Genomic DNA, 21802 nt, shown 5'->3' on the forward strand with positions numbered 1-21802 from the left:
TATTTTGTAGTAAGTTTTGTATTACTATTGTAGTACCACTAAATGTACTTCAAAATGCAGTTCCTGATTAGGCTCAATTGACTGCAGACCTCTGGGCATCTGCTGGTGTCTGTGTTGAGGTAACTGAACGGTGGTCAGGTACAATGTCCGAGCTACGGCAGAGTCTGCAGTGCCATAAGATTTCCAGTGAGCACCTTGTACTCAAGGGATTGTCCACAAGTTATCACATCCATTTAATCACAATGCATCTTGTGTAGATGATCAAATTAGGCATGCTTTTATCATTTTCTGTGGCTCTCCCTCATGTTGTAAATTTTCACGTGTCTAGCAATGACCACGCTGCTAGCAATGAAGGTGTGCCCACTGTGGGCTTGAGTCATAGATCCCTACTGGCGCTATGATGAACCTTCTGTGCCATGATGTAGTGCCCACTGCATCTTCCACCCACAAGTGACACTTCCTTAAGTCTGACTCTCACATTTCCTACATTATTTGCTGGCCACCAATGACAGAGCACCTGCTTTGTCTGACAGTGGCCATTCGCTCACAGCTTGCCATTATGATTCCTTCATTGATTCTATGGTGTCCCTTATGGTGGGCCATGATTGAGCATCTTCTTGACTGCCATCCTCAATAAAAATATTCTGCCAACTCCAATTCCATCCAGTCCCTTACTTCAGGACTTCCAAACAACTCTAAAACGATCACCTGAAATTGCTTATAGATATTGAATAATTGACTAATACAGCACCAATCAATCCAAAAAGTTTTGTTATGTATATATTGTAAAGTAAGCTGCCTTTCACCCTTTAATGAGTCTTACATTTTTAGCAGTACTCTACTTACTAAGTTGCCATTTATACCACTTTTCCTCATGCATTCTCATTCCTAAAATTATTTTAAAATGTTCTGGTGTAGGTAACTCACCCAATCAGGTGAATGTCATTTCAATTCAATTCAAAACTTTATTCGGCAGCATTGTGGCAGCCATAAAAGTTATTTATGAACAAAAAATGTTTAAGAAAATCATGAAAGTTTAAATTAGGGTTTGACCAATACATATAAATGCCTCAGCTAGATAGATAAAATGTTTCGTACAGTACCAACTTGCAGCAGCGTATCTATTCAGTGCATCAAAATTAGTGCCCGCCTGACAGCCTTTAAAAATGAGCTTACATTAAAATTAAAAGACATTTCATCGGGGCGTGGCTTGGGCGCCAGAGGGAATGGCCGCTGCTCTGAGGTGCTGCGAGAGAGCCTAGAGCGACGGGACCTCTACGGGCGCTCAACGAGTCTTAGAGGACCCGAGACTTGTTTTTCAACTGGCGGAATACTTGAAGCATGACCCGATATTGTGGCGACAACGCGAGATGAGCACATATAGTGTTTTTTCACCTCCTCATTACCGGCCGCGACTCCCAGTAACGGCGCGGCCACCATTTTGTGTTTTTTTCGGCTCACGGCGCGTCCTGCAATGGTTCTTTTTCCTGTTTTTTCGGCCACAGTTATTTTGGCAGCAATTCTTATATTTATGCTCTCTTTTTCACATGTGGGACTGTAGCTATCTGGCAAGTTGGCGATTTTTTCATCTTTAAGCAGAGTTTCTTCATATCTCCACAGCACGGCATGCAGATACACTTGCCACCATTTTAGTGATTGATGCCTTCCTATCATGCCTCGTATGCCACTATGCCCTTTGCAATTTGAGACATGCTGGCACTCATTTCTCCCTGTTTCTGACTGGATGAGAGATTATATTGATGAACGTTTCTTTCTTGGTGCAAATTAACTGTTTTGTTCACTTCTTCTTCAACGTTTTCAATTTTTTCAACGACACCATCAGTTTTTGTATTCCATCTGATAATATCTGTAATTACTTGTACTCTTGGTAATGATGGCTCGCTCTCAGCGCAACATTTCACAGCAAATATCTTCTAATTGCTTGCCACTTCAAGAAGTCAATCCATTCAGTGTGCTTAAAGATGAGGTGGAGGACACCAGTACTGATTCCTTTAGAGTAAAATTATCTTCCCTACTACTGCCTGCTCGAGCTCTAAATCTGGTTCCAAAATACCCTCCACATCAGGTAAACGGGCAAAGGCGAACCCATCTTCTCCTCCTAATATCTCCTCGTCCATCTCTATGGAGCTTCTACTTGAAGAAATACGTGCACTTAAACCCTTTATGATTGAAACAAATGCCCGCCTACAGAGTCTTGAAGACAAATGGACTCATACGGAGATACAGATTGTTGATGACCTCCAGGTGTTATCCTATACTTCCTAGAGTATCCTGACTTACTTAAAGTTCTTCAAGCTGCCAAACAGAATGGGAAAATTGCATGGAATGGTTCCAATCTCTTTTTTGCTCAAGACTATGCTAAAGCTACTGCGGATCGTCGCAAACAATTTTTGGACATGAGACCTGCTGTTCGTTCCCTGAATGCTCGCTATGGACTTTTCCATCCCTGTTTGTTCAAGGTGACTTATAACAATGAAACGACAAACTATGAAGACCCTGTCCTTCTTCAACTTTTCCTCGACTCCTGCAGAGATGACTCTATGGACACCCCTCAATCATAATCTGAGCTGTTTGTCTCATGATTTTTGTTGCTTTTTGTCGCTGCGTTTTGTCATGTCTTGAGATGTCCTCCTAATATTCTCTCTTTCTTTTTATTAAGTGCAGTTTTGTGACCCCTTTGATGTGTGACTTCCTCATTTTCTGCCCTGAGGCTTTATCTCCCCTTGCTGCATCCTCTTGTAGCCTTCTGTTAGGTGTGTTCCTCCCCTTATGTGGTTCCTGCACCCCCGCTTTCATTGTCTTTCTGTGCTATGTCTTTTTGGTATTTTTATAATTTTTCATATATTGTCTTTTATGTTTTCAATATCTGTTCTGTGTTTTCTTTTTTATTGTTCCTCCTTTTCTTATCTCCTACTTTCTTGTCCTACTTTTCTCCCCACTTTCCTCTCTATTACATTTGTTCTGGACGACAGTTTATTCATTTTTATTTCTTTTCTCTTTCTAATTTGTTTCTCTTCTCCTCAGCTATCTCCTTCCCTATCTCCCTTCTTTCTTTTTTCTTCTTTATTTATTCTCCCCATTTTTCTGTATCCTCCAGTACCTTTCTTTTCCTCCTTTTTCTCATCTTCTCACTCCTGATTTTCTCACATAAACAACTTTTTTCTATTTTATATTCATCGCATACAAAGTTCCTGAATTTTCACAATGTTTGTATAATAATAGTTCATGCGCTACTTGATAGATATTTGTTTTACTGTTTTTCTAACAATTGCCTTTGTTTGATTTTAATGGTTCACCTTTAGAGTTGTAACATTGAACGTTAAAGGAGTTAACCATCCTATAAAAAGGCAACGCTTGTTAACTCACTTAGCTAAATGAAATACTGATATTGCTTTTCTTCAAGAAACTCTTTTATCAAAAGTGGAGGCAGCCAAATTGAAAAGAGGTTGGGTTGGTCATGTTTTCTCTTCCCTTGCCTTAGGAAAGAAAAATGGCTCCTCTATATTGTGTCATAAAAAGCACCAGCCTTCAGTCATGCTTCAGGAATGTGATCTTAATGGCCGCTGCGTAATTACTAAACTACTTATTGACCGAATTCCCTTAGTATTATTCAATGTTTATGCACCTGTTATTGTTGATAATACGTTTTGGACTCAAGTTTTTGATAAACTTCTTTTGTTCAATGATGATTATGTTATTTTCGGTGGTGATTGTAATCAAATTCTAGACCCTATTTTGGATAGACATTCCTCTGTGAAATTTACTAATACTAAAATGCACTCACAATTTACTTCTGCCATACGATGTAATGCTCTAATTGACATTTGGAGGCTCTATAATCCAGATATACAGGAATATACCTTTTATTCTCCACCCCATAATTCCCAATCCAGAATAGATTATCTTTTTCTCAGTAATCCCCTCTCTCAACTTGTCTCACATGCCGAGATTGGTTCTATCCTTATATCTGATCATGCCCAGGTTTTTGTTGATTTTTATTTTTTACCTTTTTCACCTAACGCTGGTAGATGGCGTTTTAATAATACTTTATTATCAGATCCCAATTTTACAGGCCAATTCAGCTCTTTTGCTTCTGAATTCTTCTGTATTAATTCCACTCCAGACTCCTCCCCAGTAATGATTTGGGACTCTTTTAAAGCAGCAGCTAGAGGTTTTATCATCAACTTTTCTTCACGAAAAAAGACATTTTTTGAGGCAAAACATGTTCAGTTATTGGCAAATATTAAAAAACTTGAATTCCAGTATTATCACTCGTCTTCTGAATCATCCTTAAAAAGTCTTATTGAGGCAAAAATGTCTTTTAATAAATCCTCTACAGACGCCGCATCCTCTTATCTTTTAAAAAGCAGTGCTCGTTACTATGGAGGCCAGAATAAGATGGGTAAACTCCTTGCTAATTACTCAAAAGTACGCCCAGAACGCACTAAAATTGAGTCCATTCGTAATTCCTGCGAGATTTGCTATTTAAAGACCAAGATATTTTAAATGAATTTGTTTCTTTCTATAAAAGTTTATATACGCCGGAGCAACAACCATCCCCTGCTGATCTTTCTTCATTCTTTCAATCGATAATGTCTCCCACTACTCATGACACCGATTTTACTCCGCTATAACTAGACATAACTATTTCTGAAATTCAACATGCAGTATCAGTTCTGAAAAGAGGTAAAGCCCCAGGTCCGGATGGGTTTACCAGTGAATTTTATTCCCATTTCGCGTCTCTACTACTTCCCCATTTGTAATCACTTTATAATTTTTTTATTTCAGAAGGATCCTCTTCAGGCTCTTTTCAAGACGCCGTAATTTGTTTAATTTCCAAAGAGAAAAAATATCCCTCTTTTTGTAAAAACTATCGTCCTATCTCATTAGTTAATTTAGACTATAACATTTTTGCTAAGATCCTTGCGCTTCGTATTGACCCCATTTTACCTAATATTATTGGCCCTGAACAATCGGGTTTTGTCAAAGGTCGCTTATCCTCGGACAATTCCAGGGTTTTCTTTAGTATATTAAATAAGGCTTCCTCCCTCGACTATCCCATTGCTGCAATAGCATTGGATGCTGAGAAGGCTTTTGACAGGATTGGATGGGATTTTATGTTTCAGGTGCTTAAATGGATTGGGTTCCCTGCTAAATTAATTTCTCTTATTTCATTATTATATTCAGGTCCCAAGGCTTCCATTTTTGTTAATGGGAAAACTTCTAATTATTTTCCTCTTTTCAGAGGAGTCCGTCAAGGTTGTCCCCTCGCTCCTCTTTCATTTATTATTGCTTTAGAACCTTTTTTAAAGAAAATTCGGTTGGATGACAGGATTACTGGTTTTAAACTTGATACCACCCATGTTAAGATGTCTGTTTACGCTGATGACATCCTTTTATATTGTTCTAATCCATCTATTTCTCTCCCAGCATTTCTTTCTCAAGCTGCTACCTTTTCGCAATTATCTGGTTATCGCCTTAACTCGGATAAATGTGAAATTCTCCCTTTAAATGTTCATTGTTTAAAACAGGACTTTATCTCCACTGGTTTCTCTTGGAATTCCTCTAAGATTATATATTTAGGTTTATGGTTTTCCCCTACTATTTCAGAAACCTTAAAAGAAAATGTTGATGTTCTCTCCAAGACTCTCTCCGCATCTATTGACCGTTGGCATCCACTTTACCTATCCTGGTGGGGTCGCCTAGATTCTATCAAGATGATGCTCTCTCCATTAATTCTCTATCTCTTGTCTATGATCCCGGTGCACATTCCTAGTTTTTATTTTAAGAAAATAGATTCACTCTTAAACAAATTCCTTTGGAAGAATAAATCCCCTTGAATAGCTCTTAACACTCTTAAAGCAGACAAAAGTTCTGGTGGCCTCAAATTTCCGGATTTCAAATCTTATCATTATGCTTTCTCTCTGAGACAGTCCTCTCGTTGTCTGTCTTCGGATCACTCTGTTCATCCCCCTCTCTGGTTAGCTATTGAACAACACTTTATAGCCCCTTTCCATTTTAATGAAGTTCTTGCTTTTACTAATAATATCTCTTCTCTTCGCCCTTTAGTGATCTCCCATACGTGTAAAATATTAATTCCTCTTCTTCCATCCTCTTACCCTTTTTCTACCTCATTAGAGGTAGAAGAAGGGTAAGAGGATGGAAGAAGAGGCATAACCGCTGGCATAACCGCTTATTACGCATCAAAGGTCGGACTTTTTATTGGAAAACTTGGAGACTTAATGGTTTACTCTGGATTTCACAATTGGTTTTTAATAATACACCTTTACCATTCTCAGATCTTCAATCAAAATTCTCTTTACCTTCTTCCTGTAAATCTCAGTATGATTCACATCTCCCTTCCCTTTCTCATTATCTTCTCTCCTTACCACCTACTCCCAAGGTACCTGCCAGATGCTCTACTCTTTTCCCTTTATTATCTATTACTACTTCGGCTTCTTCCCTATATAGGTCTTTGTTTTTCTTCTCTGACAGGATCAAGGTGAAGTCTGAATTGGCCTGGGAAAAAGATCTTTCTGAATGTTGGCCCACTTCTTTTTGAGACAAATTGTGGTTAAAAATTAATAAAACGTCAAGAGCAGCCAATACCTCTTAGACTCTTTATTTTATCTATAAATGCCTCCTTTTTACCCCAATGGAATTAGCTTCCTTTTCTACTGACCTTCCCTCCACTTGCTGGTCCTGTAAACAACCCTCCGCTGATCTAAAACACATGCTTTTTTAATGCCCTTCCCTTTCTAACTTTTGGCTATCAGTTTGGTCCCAAATTAATAACATTTTCACACCCAAATTCCTTTTTCCATTTCCAACATCTTTTTGGGCTCCCTATCACCTTCCTGGCCATTCTCATCGTCTAACCCTTCATTAATTGACTTGTTCCTTGACATTGCCCTTCATTTAATCACTTCAAATTGGAAACAAGCTGATAAGGTTACTTTCAAATCTTGGTGGAATGCTGTTTGTTTTCATCATAGATTGGATAGGAACAATGTTATTCCTATATCTTTATCCATTAAAAGGGATCTTTAATGGCTCCCCTTATCCTCCTACTTAACAACTATTGCTTCATCTTCAGCAAATTTATCTTCTAACCCTGATGAAGTTCGGAAACCTCCATGAATTCTTTGCTGTCTTTATTTCTTTATTTTTCAGATGTACTCCTTGTTCTTACTCCTTTTATCTTTCTCATTATTGCAATTTAGAATTTTATGCCTTATAGTTTGTTTGCCATCGTTTCTTGTTGATGTATTAAGATTTATATTTCAGGTAACTTTCCTACTTGTACTGTTTTATTATGATACCCTTCCCCCCCTCCCTCCCTTCAGTACTTATCAGACTATATTTTTGCTATTTACTGTATAATAATATTTATCCTATGTATATTATGCCTTTTCTTTCCATAAACTTTAAACTTAAAAAAAAGACACTTATCATTATTTAAAACTAATAATAATCTAAGAGAGGGGCTGCATTGATTTAGCCATAACGTACTTCTTTAAAATAGGCATTAGAAAGAACTTGAAATATTACGAGTAAAATTTACAGAAAAGGATCAAATGAAGCACAGTCTGTATAGAAACATCGTAACACCAGCAAGACATGGAATCAAGATGCTGTGTATAGCCCAGGGAAAAGCATTATAGGTACTTTACAGGACCTGATCCAAAACAAAATTAGAGTGAATAATTTCATATAAGTCCTATCTTATGACCGTCGGACATGTCTGGACGAGACTCCTGAGCTGCTGGGACTCCTCAAGCTGGGAAAAAAGGCCTCTGTCATGTTTCTTTTGCTCAGTGAAACACAGGTCAGGGGGTCCCAGGGAAAGGATTACATCCCTACACAACTATAAATGGTCATAACAGAACTAACGCATGGAATTTGCAAACCTTTATCCAGGGAGAGGCAATCCAGTATTATATCTCATGTTAGGGCGGACTCAGCGTTTTTCCACATTGATAACCAGAGCAGGGCTGGAGGGGGATCAAGTCTTCCAGGTATTGCAGCCCGGTTAGTTATGATTGATGCAATTGGCAGCAGAGACAGGAAGTGTCAGCAGTCTCCTTAGTAATCTTTTCACTCCTTGCTGGATTCATTTAAAGTTGGAACTATCCGTTATGCTGCACCGTACATAGCAAATGGATGGCAGTGGGATTTATATGTTTATAGCACTATTTCTAGGGGGTGGGGAACATAGTACAGGGCTCATTCAAAAAAGGAAATTGGGCTGTACAATGAGAGATGTTGAAGGATCATGACCCTTGGGAGGAGAAATACATACCCAGATAGGGGAAGGGGCTTGTACTGGTCAGAGTGTTGAGGCCAATTGACAGGGTTGATAGGGGCCTGCACTTAGGGCCTCAAGACATGATGTGGGACTTGGCAAAATTGGTTCACAGGCCATGAAGTTGGTGAAGGTGTGCACAATGAGATGCAGTGACCTTGGTGTATGTACTATGAGCACAGCGTCATCCGTGTACAAGAGTGCTGGGAATGGGTTGCCCCTAATTAATGGGACGTCCTGAGTTGCATCTAAGACTGAGGGATGGAGATTATTCACATACAAAATTAACAAAAAGGGGACCAGCACATGTCCCTGCCTGACGCCACACTGAATTTTTATTTCTCCTGTGACTTCTCCCTGTCGACCAATGCAGACTCTAGTCTTCGTTCCCTCATATATATGGGCCAATAAATTGACCAAAACAGTGTGAAGCCCATAAGAAAGAAGAATGTGCTATAATTTTCCCTTGTGTGCACAGTTGAATGCTGAAGTCAGATCCATGCTATGTAGAGCAGAGATCTTTTAGCCACTGTATATTTACCTAGCACCAGCTCGAGATTAAGGCACTTTTGGATGGTCCCTAGTTTACATCTGTAGCCCTACTGACTGCTATGGAGTATAGATTTGGTGTCCATCCGCGCAGTATTTTTCTTATATATAACCCGGCCCAGTGTTTAGCTGTCCTGTCTAGGATTGAAATTGGCCTGTAGCATGCGGGTGATGACCAGTCCCCCTTTTTGAATATGAGGACAATGACACAGGAGCTCAATGAGGTAAGTAGGGTAGTATGTGCAAGACCTAGGTGAGGACAGAATGAATTCCCATAAAATGTTCCTCCCAATTGCTACTGGTAAAATGGCAAGAAATTATTGTGGAGGGCCTGACAGTGGATTTGAGTTAGGTAATAGTAGCCCAAAATGATGTAATCATTTAATGCATGCTTGTAAGAGTGTAGCCCAGCAAGAGCTTACAACTTCCTGAAGGTGTGTCTTTATGGCATTTTGTGTTGCTTGTGCAGATTACACCAAATAGTAATCCCTGAGTTTGGTAGTTAATGCTAGGCGACGATCCCTATTAGCTTTAGAGCAGGTGGTGTTACGACTCCTCAAAATATTCGGGGAGGTTTTAACTGATTTTAATAAATCCCCCTCAATTTTGTGGCATAAATAATGAAAGCCTCCACAACCTGTGAGTAGTGGGTTTCCTTAGACAGGCAGGTGAGAATCAACTCATAATTAGCATGGATTATGGAGTTGAAGTATTGTGCAGGGTTTTGCAATTCCCAGACTATGTTAAGTTTATCTGATGAGGTTAGGAAATGTAATTTAAGCCACCTTCGATTGTCATATTATACAACTTTTATGTTCAAAATGTTAATGTAACATAAACAAACAACTGAATACATAAAACACAAAACATATTTAAAACAACTCCAATTAGACACCAAATAGTGAGGCCCACATATATTTAATATATCATTTAGAGAGTTTATCTGTTCCTGTCATTTGTATTCACCTTCTTGACAGTATTGTTTGTGGTACATCTATGATTTTTTGATCACTAAAGAAAAAAGGCTTTATCAACAGTTTGGCAGAGGTAGGCAAAGGCCGCACAGTCTTCTGCATTTGGAGTGTTATTGACATTTGTGACAGCTATCCTACATTCACTTAATTCTAAACCAGGCTCAAAGTTCTTGTGCCCTCTTATTTTTTTAATTTTTTTATTTACTTATCTTATATAGCGCAAACAGCTACCCAGCAAAGGGTTTCCCGGCGCTGTGATTTGTATGTGTTTATTAACTTTTTCTGTAGAGAATGCACATGTATGTTCACCAGTATGTTCCTGAATCAAGCCATCTCCTTTCATCTCCTTTCTCTGCTTGAATGTGGCCTGTATATATCCTTCAGTGTCTTTCAACGCCTCATCTTCTGTGGTCGCATGTCTGTGTAGCACTATTAAAGGATTTGTAGGACATAAATTTCATGTCCTTAATATAGTTTAAGAAAATATTGTCCCATTATGAATAGCTTTTCTTTTTACAATTACAATGGAGCGACAATTATGAAGAATACTCTCAGGCTATATTTTGAGTAAATTATTTTGGTACAAATCCTCATCTTTCAAATTCTTGATCTGTATATTGCTTCTACGAAAGTGATTTCTCTGAATCTTCATATGTGCCTTGGAACAGCTATGTCTGCTTTTTCTGATTCATTTGCTTGGTTCCAGTTGCCCTTTTGCCTGCACTTTAAGCATGGGCGAATTTTGCGAATCTCGCGTTCGCGAATTTTGCGGATTTGCGAACTCGCAATCCGCAAAATCCGTGAATTCTCGCGAATTTGCGGATTTTTTTTTTTTTTTTTGTGTTCGCGCAGGTTTCTGCCAGGTCGCGAGGGTTTTTGTACAATTTCGCAAACGCGAACTTACCTGTCGGGTCGCAAGTTTTGCGAACTTGTTGTTTCTATGTGTCCAGCCTGTTTGGGACACTCTTCTTCATCACTGCCACCCTCTGTCACCACATGCCACCCTCTGGCTCACCCATGCCACACTCTGTTTCATCACAGCACCCTCTGGTTGTCCAGTGTACATTATTGTGGCAAAGCAAAGCACACCTTCCCTGCCTTAAGTGACCTGAATTAATTTGGGGCTGATTAATGTGTCACAGAATATTTTTTTTAGCTGGCACCTGCTTCCTTAGTGCTTCCTGATTAGTGATCTTTTGCACTTGCTAAGTGCTTTCATTGTTGCAAAATTAGTTACAACACCTGCCCTGCCCCAACTGACAATAATGAATTAGGGGCTGATTAATGTGTCACTGGATTTGAACTTCCAGCCTGGCTCCTGCTTGTCTCCCTTAGCTGTAATTCAGGACCTTTGTGGCATATGTGTAACTATTCTGAGGGTCAGAGCAGGGTCACATAATAGTTGCAAGTAGGCAACTGAACTCTGGAGGGGCCCCTCAGGAAGCACTACAGGAAATGGCTACTAATGATGAGCCTGAACTTTTGAACCTGGTAAGTAGTTTCAGTTTTTCTAAGATCGTATTTCTGCAATTTAGCGCTTATTCGCGGGGTGCGAAGTTGAACTGGGAAGCCGCGAACTCACGCGAACAGTGCGAGCAAGCCATAAAATCCGCTGCTCGCGGATTTGCGGATTTTGCGGGAAATTACCCTTCTTTTTCCTTGATTGATCAATCATGGTAGACTGTCTCTGCTGTTGGTGTTCCTTTGATGTAGATATTTGTCATTTTAATTGGTATAGATAAAAATTAGCCAGGTTCAGTCAAATTAATTTGCCATTGATGTGCTCTCAATGATCAGGTAATAGTCCTCTAAGTTGTGTTTAGTTATGAAGTCTATATGTGCATTGTTTGACCATTCAATGTTGTAAGTAGTTCTTCAATTGCTTGTAAAGAAATCGTTTGTGGGTGTTGGTTTACAAAGCCTTCATATCAAGAGTTTTTCACAATACTTTATATGGATCAAACTGAAAATATTTTGTCAGGCTCAATACATCCTTTGTGCTCTTAGGATACTATGGCATTGTCTCCGCTATGGGTCTTTACAATTTGTCGCACAAGTTGGATATCGGTTCTAGAACTCTTCCTGTGCCAGATACAAATAGTAGTCCAGGTGGAGAAAGAGGGATGTTGTTTTGGTGTATCTTTGGAAAAGGTGTAAAAGTACAGGGTTGTCCATTTTGTTTTGGCCTGTTCAAGGACAATGCATTGCCCATATCAATTGTGCTGAAAATTGTTCCACATGAATGAGGCTATTCAACAAAGAATTTTTGTGTGGGCAACACATGGAGGGGCTGATTCACAGAACTAACTTAAGATACAATGCTAAACTTACTACTTTTGTTATTCACAGAAGTTAGGATTTTGTCTTAAGACAGACTTAAGACAGACTTAAGACAGAATCCTAACTTATGTCTGTCTTAAGTCTGTTTTACGACAAAATCCTAACTTCTGTGAATACCAAAAGTAGTAAGTTTAGGATTTTGTCTTAAGTTAGTTCTGTGAATCGGGCCCGTCGACATTAAAGAAAAAAGTGAAATGTATTTTCAAGCGTTAACACAAATATTTCATATACTTTACATTTTTTTATTATATTGTTTCTTTGAAAGAAATGTAAACACAGCAGATAAATGTAGCTAAAATTAGCAGATAACATATAAAGCAACATGGCTAGATATAAAACCTTCTAATGCAAGGGCGGGGGAGTGAAGACTCATGAATACCACTCCCATTATCAGATGAAACTCACAACATCAACCAGTCACACACAGAGTTCCCCATGTTAGTGACTATCAATGTCACCTTGCCCCTCATTTTGAGGAGCACTTGGTTGAGGAGGACAGGGAGCATTAGCAGGCACAGGATTAATTTTCTTTGGATGTCCAGTGAGGCATAATTGTTGTGATACTTGCGTGGTTGTAGACTGGGAGTGGGAGTTTACTTCCCCTGTAGCCCACACCAAGGCAATCCTTGCACATATAATACCGACTGCCCTCCAATTTTTGGCCACTGGAGTTTGAAAAGGGTCGCTAGAGACATGGTCGGCATCCAATCACAGTACATCCACCAGATACTGAGATGCATGACTTGCTAAGTACACCACATTATCGACATTTGATAGTCACCTGCAGTAAGACAATCAGTGAAAATGACATTTTATTCAATTGCCCACTTTCTTTGGGTATTAGGTGCAATTGCACCAATGTGGCACTTCAGCCACTCCACCACAGAAAACGCCAGTTCTGCTGTCGTCAGCACTTTATAACCAAGCAAGCTGCTTGTGGATGCCTGGGGCTCCTTTACTGAAATGTGCACTGTAGGACCTGGCAGCACAGATAACAGCTACCTTTTCTGTCAGTCTGCTCTTGCATGTAATTTGATTTTTGGGGATTTTGGTGACACAACTACTAGGTAGGTTTAAATAAGTTACAGTGACACTGCATATACATGTAGTGAATGGCATCTCCAACCTAGCCATCATATTTCATCCCATAATAAAATACACCCATTGGGGCATATCACCAACAACTAGCGATATTTATCGCTAAGTAGGCTTAGCGGCAATTTTTTTATCGCCGCGCATCGCCGGATATTTTCGCTGAGATAACGTGCTATTAGCAACGTTTATCTCAAAAGCAATAATATTTCCGTTGATAGCGGTGAAATCCGTGAATATCGCTGAGAATGCAGTGATATTCACGCATTATCGCTAACAGAGTCTTAGCCATTATATCCACCTCCCATTGGATACAATGGCTAAGAACTGGTCTGAGCAGGCGTTCGTTTTTTGAGATATTCGCGCTTAGAGCGAATATTTCCATTGCTACGCCTGCCTTAGTAATAGGCGATAGCGACGTCAACGACTGCTTTCAGTCGCTAACAGGTTGGGTACGCCCACTTTGCATGTCATTAGCGATAAATATCGCTGACATGCAAAGCGGGCCCCAAACTGCTCGCTATCGCTTACAAGCTGTCGCTAACTGCTGTTAGCGACAGCTTGCTAATAGGGCGATAAAATGATCGCCGCTTAGGGGCCAAAAACGGCTGCTAAAGCGGCGATAATCACATATCGCCCGCCTTGGTAATATGCCCCATAATTTTATCATTAAATGTCTACATGCATAGAATACCTGTCAAATTTTTAAGGCAACCACATCATAGCAAATATAACATGTATTTGGTGCCCCAATGTGGGCTATAAGCATCGCCTTACCCTCGTGTGGGCAAACAGGGCAAACACATGTAAGTGAACCATTCTTTGGTGAACTTATGGTATCTTCAATTTGTACTACAGATGGTATTATCATGGATATCAAGGTAGTTCAGTATAGCAGTGGCATGCAACATGTTTTACATTTTGATCTTATTTCTAAACTATGCCTCATCCAGGGTAGCATGGTTCGGCACAGACAACAGGACGTGTCCTGCAGTCTGTGACTGACTATAGGCCTTACATATCACAAGAGCTCTGACTGGTATCCCCATACATAAACCTAGAGCTCACAATTATTTGTTCCTGGAATGGGGAATAACATGGAGACCCAAATTTACTAGGTTCAAATCTGCTTGTGGTTTCTCCATTGTGGGTATGAACCTACATCCCTTTACCACCTGCTCTGAGTAGCAGAAGAGGTGGTGGCCATGGAAGGGTCTGGACCAGGTTACAATTGCAGCCTTAGCCTCCTCTGATATCTATGGATGGATTTTGTGGCCTGTAAAATTGGGTTTAGTGTTGCTGCACCTGGGAATTCTGAATGTCTGAATCTCAGACAGGTTATAATTGATTAAAGCCAATACCACAGGGATCTGAATTTAAAAGATGTGAACATTCTCGTCTATTACAAGTTGTGTCCTTTCAAATGAGTCATAACATGGGAATCTTGGTACTCTGCACACCAAAATCAGCATATGACAGTATTTGCAGGGCATTTGCCTCAAGTTAAATTCTCCAGGTTTCCCCTGCTGAAATGAACCCTGTGAAAATTGTGAGGTGTGTGGTAACAACCTCAAAAACATGTATGACCAATTCCACTGCATACAGCAATTGCATAGGGATTGTAAAAAATGATCGGACTTCCTGTAATGAAGGCCCAAGAAGTAAACTTGCATTTCTGTGTAAATCCTCCTCAAGAAAGATAGAAGATGTGGAGTTAGAGATTTACACCCTTGGGTTTGTATGGTATTGTAGTATTATTTTACGTACTACAAATGCAATTTGTGAATCAGGCCCTTTGTTTTGTGAATACCAATGCTCTAACTCTTTTGTGACCACTGTGCAGAGATCTCCCCCTGGGAAAGTTTAGGGAATATGATCAAAGTTTTTTTTAAAATATTAGTATACCATTATTTTACCATATTTCTTTATTTGTAACCTAAAACTAATAACATAAAATATTCCAGCACATTAACTCATCAAATATTTATGTTAATAATGAATTAAGTAAAATATACCTAATGTAAAAATTACCATTTTGATATAATAATTATGGAAACATCTGCCCTCATTAACATTTGTATATATACTTAAGATTCACAAAAACTTTTTAAAGTTTGAAGTGCTTGGTATTTTTTTTTGTTTTGAAATTTATTGATAATTTATACTCAGTGTTACACAGTTTTCGGGATATTTCTTGTAACACAATTTTGCAGGAGCATGCTATTACATATTGTTGTACAACTTGAGATCTTCCCTACGTTCATTACTTTCAGTGTTCCCATTCTTTTATTTGATGTTTCACATTCACAGTACACCTCCTCTTCCTTTAGGCAGAATTAGCACACCCTCAGAAATGAAGGCATCTTGCCTTGCAACTTATGTATGAACTGTTCATACAGAGATATGTTTTACTGCCCTATGAGCCATTCATAATTTTGGGTTGATGGGGGTCCACCAGTGTCTCAATGTGCATATTCGTGCCACAACTATTGATATCACTAGCCAGTGTCAAAGTAGTGGGGGTATATTTCGTACATCAGTAGTAGCATGTAATTTGGCTAGTTTGCTGGATGTTACAAGTGGCCAGGTCTAAAGATTTATTTAAATTTTATCATACTGATATCCAAAAATCTGTTAGGGATGAGATGACCCAAACTGACCCAAACTGTGAGCAACAAATCACTGTCAGTCTTTTGGCATCTTTGACTTTTTGAGACTCTGATAAATTTGGCTTCCATCAATCTCTGTAGCCTCAGTCACCAAACTTAGGAGCCGATTAGGATGGCGGTGAATCCGCATCCTCCGGGCCGGCGGAAGCCACAGCTGGCCTGGAGGCAAGTCCATCCGCCGCTGATCCGCGGTGTATGCACGCAAATATGGTGGCGGTGTCTGCAAGACACCGCCAGCCACATTAGGATGCAAGCGGAAACATGCTTTTCCACAGCAGCTTTTCCGCCGTGGAAAAGCATGTGGTCTTTTGTGTTTGGGGGCCTGTTGCGGGCCCCCAGGGTGTTTGGGGGTGGCATGCACAAGGTGGTAGGCACCACGCGGTGCCTGCCAAGTGTGCATGCCAAAGTTAAACATGCATATTTCACATTGTGGCGGGTGCTGCTAAAAGCAGCACCCGCCGCAATGTAAAATATACGGGATGTGACCGCCAGGGTGGTGGTCACATCCTAATTGCTACGGAGTGACCGCCGCTGCCCCTGCGGTCGGTCCCTCCACCTCTGGGGTGGCGGACGGACGCAAGTCCGTCCACCATCCCAATCGGCCACTTAGAGGCATATTTCCATCTTTTTTTTGATGTTCCAGTGGCCCAATGTACTGCAACATATTTCCAAAGTGGCATTAAGTCACTTTCTGTGGCTTAACGCCACTTTGTAAATATGGTACCCTTTCACCAGGTATCTGCATGAAATATGTATGCAATGGGTGTTGCTGTGGGTGTTCCACCTAAAGCCCATTGCTTTTTGACGCCGCCTCAATTACTTTTTAATCTTTCTGAATTCAGAGAATATTCAGAAGATGATGGAGATGAAGAAAAAGTGTAATTTCTTGGAATTGGTTTGTACATTGTTCAAGAAACATCTGACAAAAATTGATGATCCTCCCCTCTGCTGCACTAGTGGTTCTTTCGCCTAATTTAAAGGTGATCAAAGTGCCTTAATTCTGACATCAGTCCAAGTGGTTGCTCTGCTATTGGAAACACCATGTGCAGTGTGCCGTTGGCCTGCTAACACTCCATTACTATGTCAGCTGTTTTTTTTACTGTGCCTGCTTTGCAGAGCATGGTAGCAAGCACATAAAAACAAACAGTGTACTGCTTCTGTCCAAATCATCAGTGTTTCATTTCCAATGAACAAATACCAATGGCTCATCATGCTGACATGGCATGGGAGGACGGGGCAGCATTGCTTTTTTTGCTGAAAGTGCTTATGCTTATGTTGGTGGGAGTACTTTCATGAAAAAGAGTTGCCAATCTGGGAAGCACACACAGTAGCAGCTGTCATGCATTTAGAGTGGTGGGGCAGGTGGTACAAAAATATATACAAAAATGGAACTTACTGTCAAGACTTGCTGAACGGCGTCCTCCTCACCTTGAAGCTCAAATGCGGTACCCAGTACATTGTACTAAGCAATTCTGGTGCTGCTCTCACAGCATGAGATAAGCATCAGGATTGGTGGGAGCGGCCTCTATCAGCGCTCACAAGAGGACTGGAGGCCTGAGCTTTCTCTAATACATCTGTCTTAGAAAAGCTGGGTTCTTGAAGTTTAAAATGGGAATGTCTGGCTTGGCGTTGCAAGATGGCCGGCTAAAGGCACACGCTCACTTTAAACATACGTGCAAAGCTCCCTGCTGCCACTCGTTTCAGGATGAATTGCTTAAAAATAAAATGGCAATTTTTTAGCAGGGTGATACTCCTCCACTCTCACGGATGTCCCGATCCAGGTTACACAGGATGAGTATTTGCAGAGGGATAGTGTGACGAGCCAGTGCCTTCCCCATCCCAGCCACTTCGAAGCCTGTCCTCAGAACTTTAAATAGGACCCTAAGATTTCATAGTGGAAACAGAAATCTATGGTTAAAATGGTTAACCACCAAGTTCCCCATTTATTACATGTGCATATGTTGTTTCTCACCCAGAGTACAAAGCATTTATACAAGTACTAGCAGCCCACCCCAACGTTGCCTGGGGCAGAAAGGGGCTGGGGGCAGTTCACCCGCTCCCGCCCGATACCCTCCCGCACCGACGCCCTCCCGCCTCGACTCACTCGCGCCCCCCTCCCGCCCTGACTCACTCCCGCCCCCCTCCCGCCCCGACTCACTCGCGCCCCCCTCCTGCCCTGACTCACTCGCGCCCCCCTCCCGCCCAACTCACTCGCGCTCCGACTTTTTTAGTTACTGCTGCCTCCTTCTTGCCTCCCCCTGCATCACACAGTCTCCCTTTCCCTTTCCTTACCTGTGCCGCCGCTCCTCACTGCACAGACACTCCTCACTGCACCGCCCTCCTCCTTCATCGTCATCACGCAAGTCGCGTCGCGGCCAGCGCTAGGTCCCGGCCGGCGCTACTTTCAGGGGACTACTTTGTTTACAAACGTAATTTTTTTTTTTAAACTTTTTTTTTTAATATAGCCTATGTCCATCTACACACCCTGGATAATAATCAAAGGTGCGAACGTAGCAACACCAACTGCTGCACTGCTAAGAATAGGACAACAGTCCTTCACATTTAGACCATTTTTAAGATTTCACCGAAGTAATCCATTGTATTCCCATTTGGTAAACGTGTAAAGTTATCCATATTTTCCATTCTTGTGCAATCACTCCGGAGACAGATGAGTTGAACTGGAATGCTTTATTCCTCATTTTCAAATGCCATATGCTGTTTATCCAAACTTAGACATAGACACGTGATGCCAACTGCCCTTTTGACCCAGTGCAATAAAAGTCCCAAAGCATTTCGAACATAAAAAGTTCTTCAGCAGGGGTGCTGAAATAAATCATAAAGAGCTGTTTGAACTGTTTCACAAAACAAATGCGCACTAAATGATAATAACACATGATACATTTAGTCACTGACCACCCCACCCTCGCTGCCCTTGTTCAAATCACCCTTCCATTATCATAATAAAATGAATAAAGCAAAACAGTGCCCTCCAACCTGCCCATTATTCGTAACAACTAAAAAACAAACAGTGTTCTTTTACCTTAAGGGGTCATGGCTAACAGGATAACGTGTGCGTGTCTCTCTTCGTTATAAAAACCGAATCAACTTCTCTCTTGCACAATGATTATATTTTAAACTTGCTTGCACACGTTTCTCCAATTAGTCCCCAATTAGTGAAACCCAGTGACCTCTTTACCACACCTACTCAAGAACAGAATTTACTGCCTTTTCAACCCATAAGGCACCAACCCTGTTACCAAAGGCTGCATAATTAGAATCAACCATGTACATGAAATAAATGCAAACATATATGTGACAAATACACGCAAAAGAATGCATAAACCATCAGATCATCTAAATAAAATTAATGTCCGTGATGTGCTCTCAATTTAACAATAATCCTTCCTTTCAGTGAAACGTGAAGCAGTCCGAGTTAAATGCTCCGAGTCATCCGATGTAATTCTGTCTCCTTCGTGAATTAAAATTATATTAATGCTTTCATTCATATTCCGTTAACTTTGGGGTGCATCTCGCCTTTGGGCCAGCGCTAGGTCCCGGCCGGCGCTACTTTCAGGGGACTACTTTGTTTACAAACGTAATTTTTTTAATTTACTTTTCTTTTTAAATTTATATAGCCTATGTCCATCTACACACCCTGACATTTTCATAGATGTATCGGGGGTGTAGATTGGCGCTGTGGTTCCTGAGTTTACCTGGCCAAAAGGTGCAAGTTCTCTCTTTATAATAGTAGTATAGATTAAGCAAAAATAATATCAACCATGGATTCATTTTCTGAATTCAGTAAAAACGTTTAAAACTTGTGAGTGTAGAAGCATCTTCCTATTGCTTTTCTCAATGCCTGTTTCATCTGGTCATTTCTCAGGCTATAGATGAAAGGGTTCAGCATGGGGGTAACAATGGTGTACATCACTGATACTATTTTGTCCTCAAGTGAGTAACTAGAGGCGGGCCGGATGAAGGTGAATAGGATGGTCCCATAGTACAAACTGACAACAATGAGATGGGAAGAGCAGGTGCTTAGGGCTTTGTGTCTCCCGATACTTGAGTTGATGCTGAAGATTGTCATCATAATGCGTGCGTATGAGACCACAATAAAGATCATTGATACTGGAAGTATGGACAGAGACTCAGTAAGAAGCAAGAGTTCATTGACAGAGACATCTGAGCACGAGAGCTTCAGCAGCGGTGGAATGTTGCAGAAGAAGCTTTCAACCAAGTTGGATGCACAAAAGGGCAGAGTGGAAGTCATCATGCTGTGCAACAAAGAATTCAGGAGGCCAACTACCCAGGAACCAGCTGCTAACTGGCTACAGGTCCTCCTGTCTATTACCATTAAGTAGTGCAATGGGTTGCAGATGGCCACATACCGGTCATAGGCCATTACCCCAAGTAGTAGGAGGTTAGTGCCACTTGTGGCAACAAAGAAGTATAACTGTGTGATACAATGTGAGAAGCTGATGCTCTTCTTCTGCGAGATACTATTGACGAGAAGCTGGGGCACGATGACAGTCATGATAGTGATGTCCACCAGTGATAGGTTTCCAATGAAGAAATACATGGGTGTGTGTAGTCGGGGATCAAAAGTGACGGCTGTCATGATGGCGCTATTGCTTAGTAGTCCAACCAAGTACATTACAAGAAAAAGTATAAAGAGCACCGTCTGATGGCTTGAGTGATCCGACAGATCCAGTAGGATAAAATTCATTGCACTGGTTTGGTTCTCGGCATCCATTTTTCAACGCCAATGATCTACAGATAAAAAGGTATCTAGGAATAAATTGATAAAGAACAATAAATATAAAAAAGGACTCTATTCATAAACTGCATTGTGCAGTAGATAAACTAGTGATTCTCCTCCGATACTGCAAAATTAAATTTAAACCGATGGCTGGAGATCTGCCCCTACTACTCCGCCCGTCCTATAGTTTCTGCGTGGATAACTTTGACAAAGAGGGCGAGATCTTAGCACAGGCATCAATATGTTTTAGTAGTAAATGTGGGAGGAACCAGAGAAAGTTATGTGAAAACTGGGGAATATCCATTACTATAAGGGAGGAGTTTAGGAAAATGTAAGGCCGTTTTGAGACACCCACAATAGACCAATGCCACAGCTATTCACAAGCTACAATTCTAACTTAACTACAGATCTAAAAGTGTCAAAATAGTCTCAAATGTTCTCCAGCTTAGCTTTGAGTAAGACAAGGACCACACATTACCAACCACTGGCACTGCAACACACTCCCACAAAAAACAAGGAAGGCTTGGAATAATATAACAAAACTAAACTAATGTTAAATACATGTAGTCAGTTTCCCATTTCAATTAAATATGTATATATCAAGATAGCTAGATAGCTAGCTAGCTAGATAGATAGATAGATAGATAGATAGATAGATAGATAGATACATACATACATACATACATACATACATACATACATAGACAGACAACAGACAGACAGACAGACAGACAGACAGACAGACAGACAGACAGACAGACAGACGGACGGACGGACGGACGGACGGACGGACGGACGGACGGACGGACGGACGGACGGACAGACAGACAGACAGACAGACAGACAGACAGACAGACAGACAGACAGACAGACAGACAGACAGACAGACAGACAGATAGATAGACAGACAGACAGATAGATAGATAGATAGATAGATAGATAGATAGATAGATAGATAGATAGATAGATAGATAGATAGATAGATAGATAGATAGATAGATAGATAGATAGATAGATAGATGATAGATAGATAGATAGATAGATAGATAGATAGATAGATAGATAGATAGATAGATGCACAAACTGGAATACT

The 21802-nt window shown here is 40.6% G+C and overlaps 1 protein-coding gene across 1 annotated transcript; it reads right to left on the bottom strand.

The window, feature by feature from the left end:
- Window positions 1–19761: 19761 nt before the first annotated feature.
- LOC147684456 (olfactory receptor 5V1-like) lies at window positions 19762–20703 on the bottom strand. The gene has a single exon (XM_086942315.1). The coding sequence runs from the start codon at window positions 20701–20703 to the stop codon at window positions 19762–19764; it is 942 nt and encodes a 313-aa protein (XP_086798441.1).
- Between the last annotated feature and the right edge of the window lie 1099 nt (window positions 20704–21802).

This window comes from Lissotriton vulgaris, chromosome 10, assembly GCF_964263255.1.
Source record: "Lissotriton vulgaris chromosome 10, aLisVul1.2, whole genome shotgun sequence".
Classification (NCBI taxonomy): domain Eukaryota; kingdom Metazoa; phylum Chordata; class Amphibia; order Caudata; family Salamandridae; genus Lissotriton; species Lissotriton vulgaris.

Coding starts and splice junctions, on each gene's coding strand:
- LOC147684456 (XM_086942315.1), bottom strand. CDS start 20,703: ATGGATGCCGAGAACCAAACCAGTGCAATGAATTTTATCCTACTGGAT.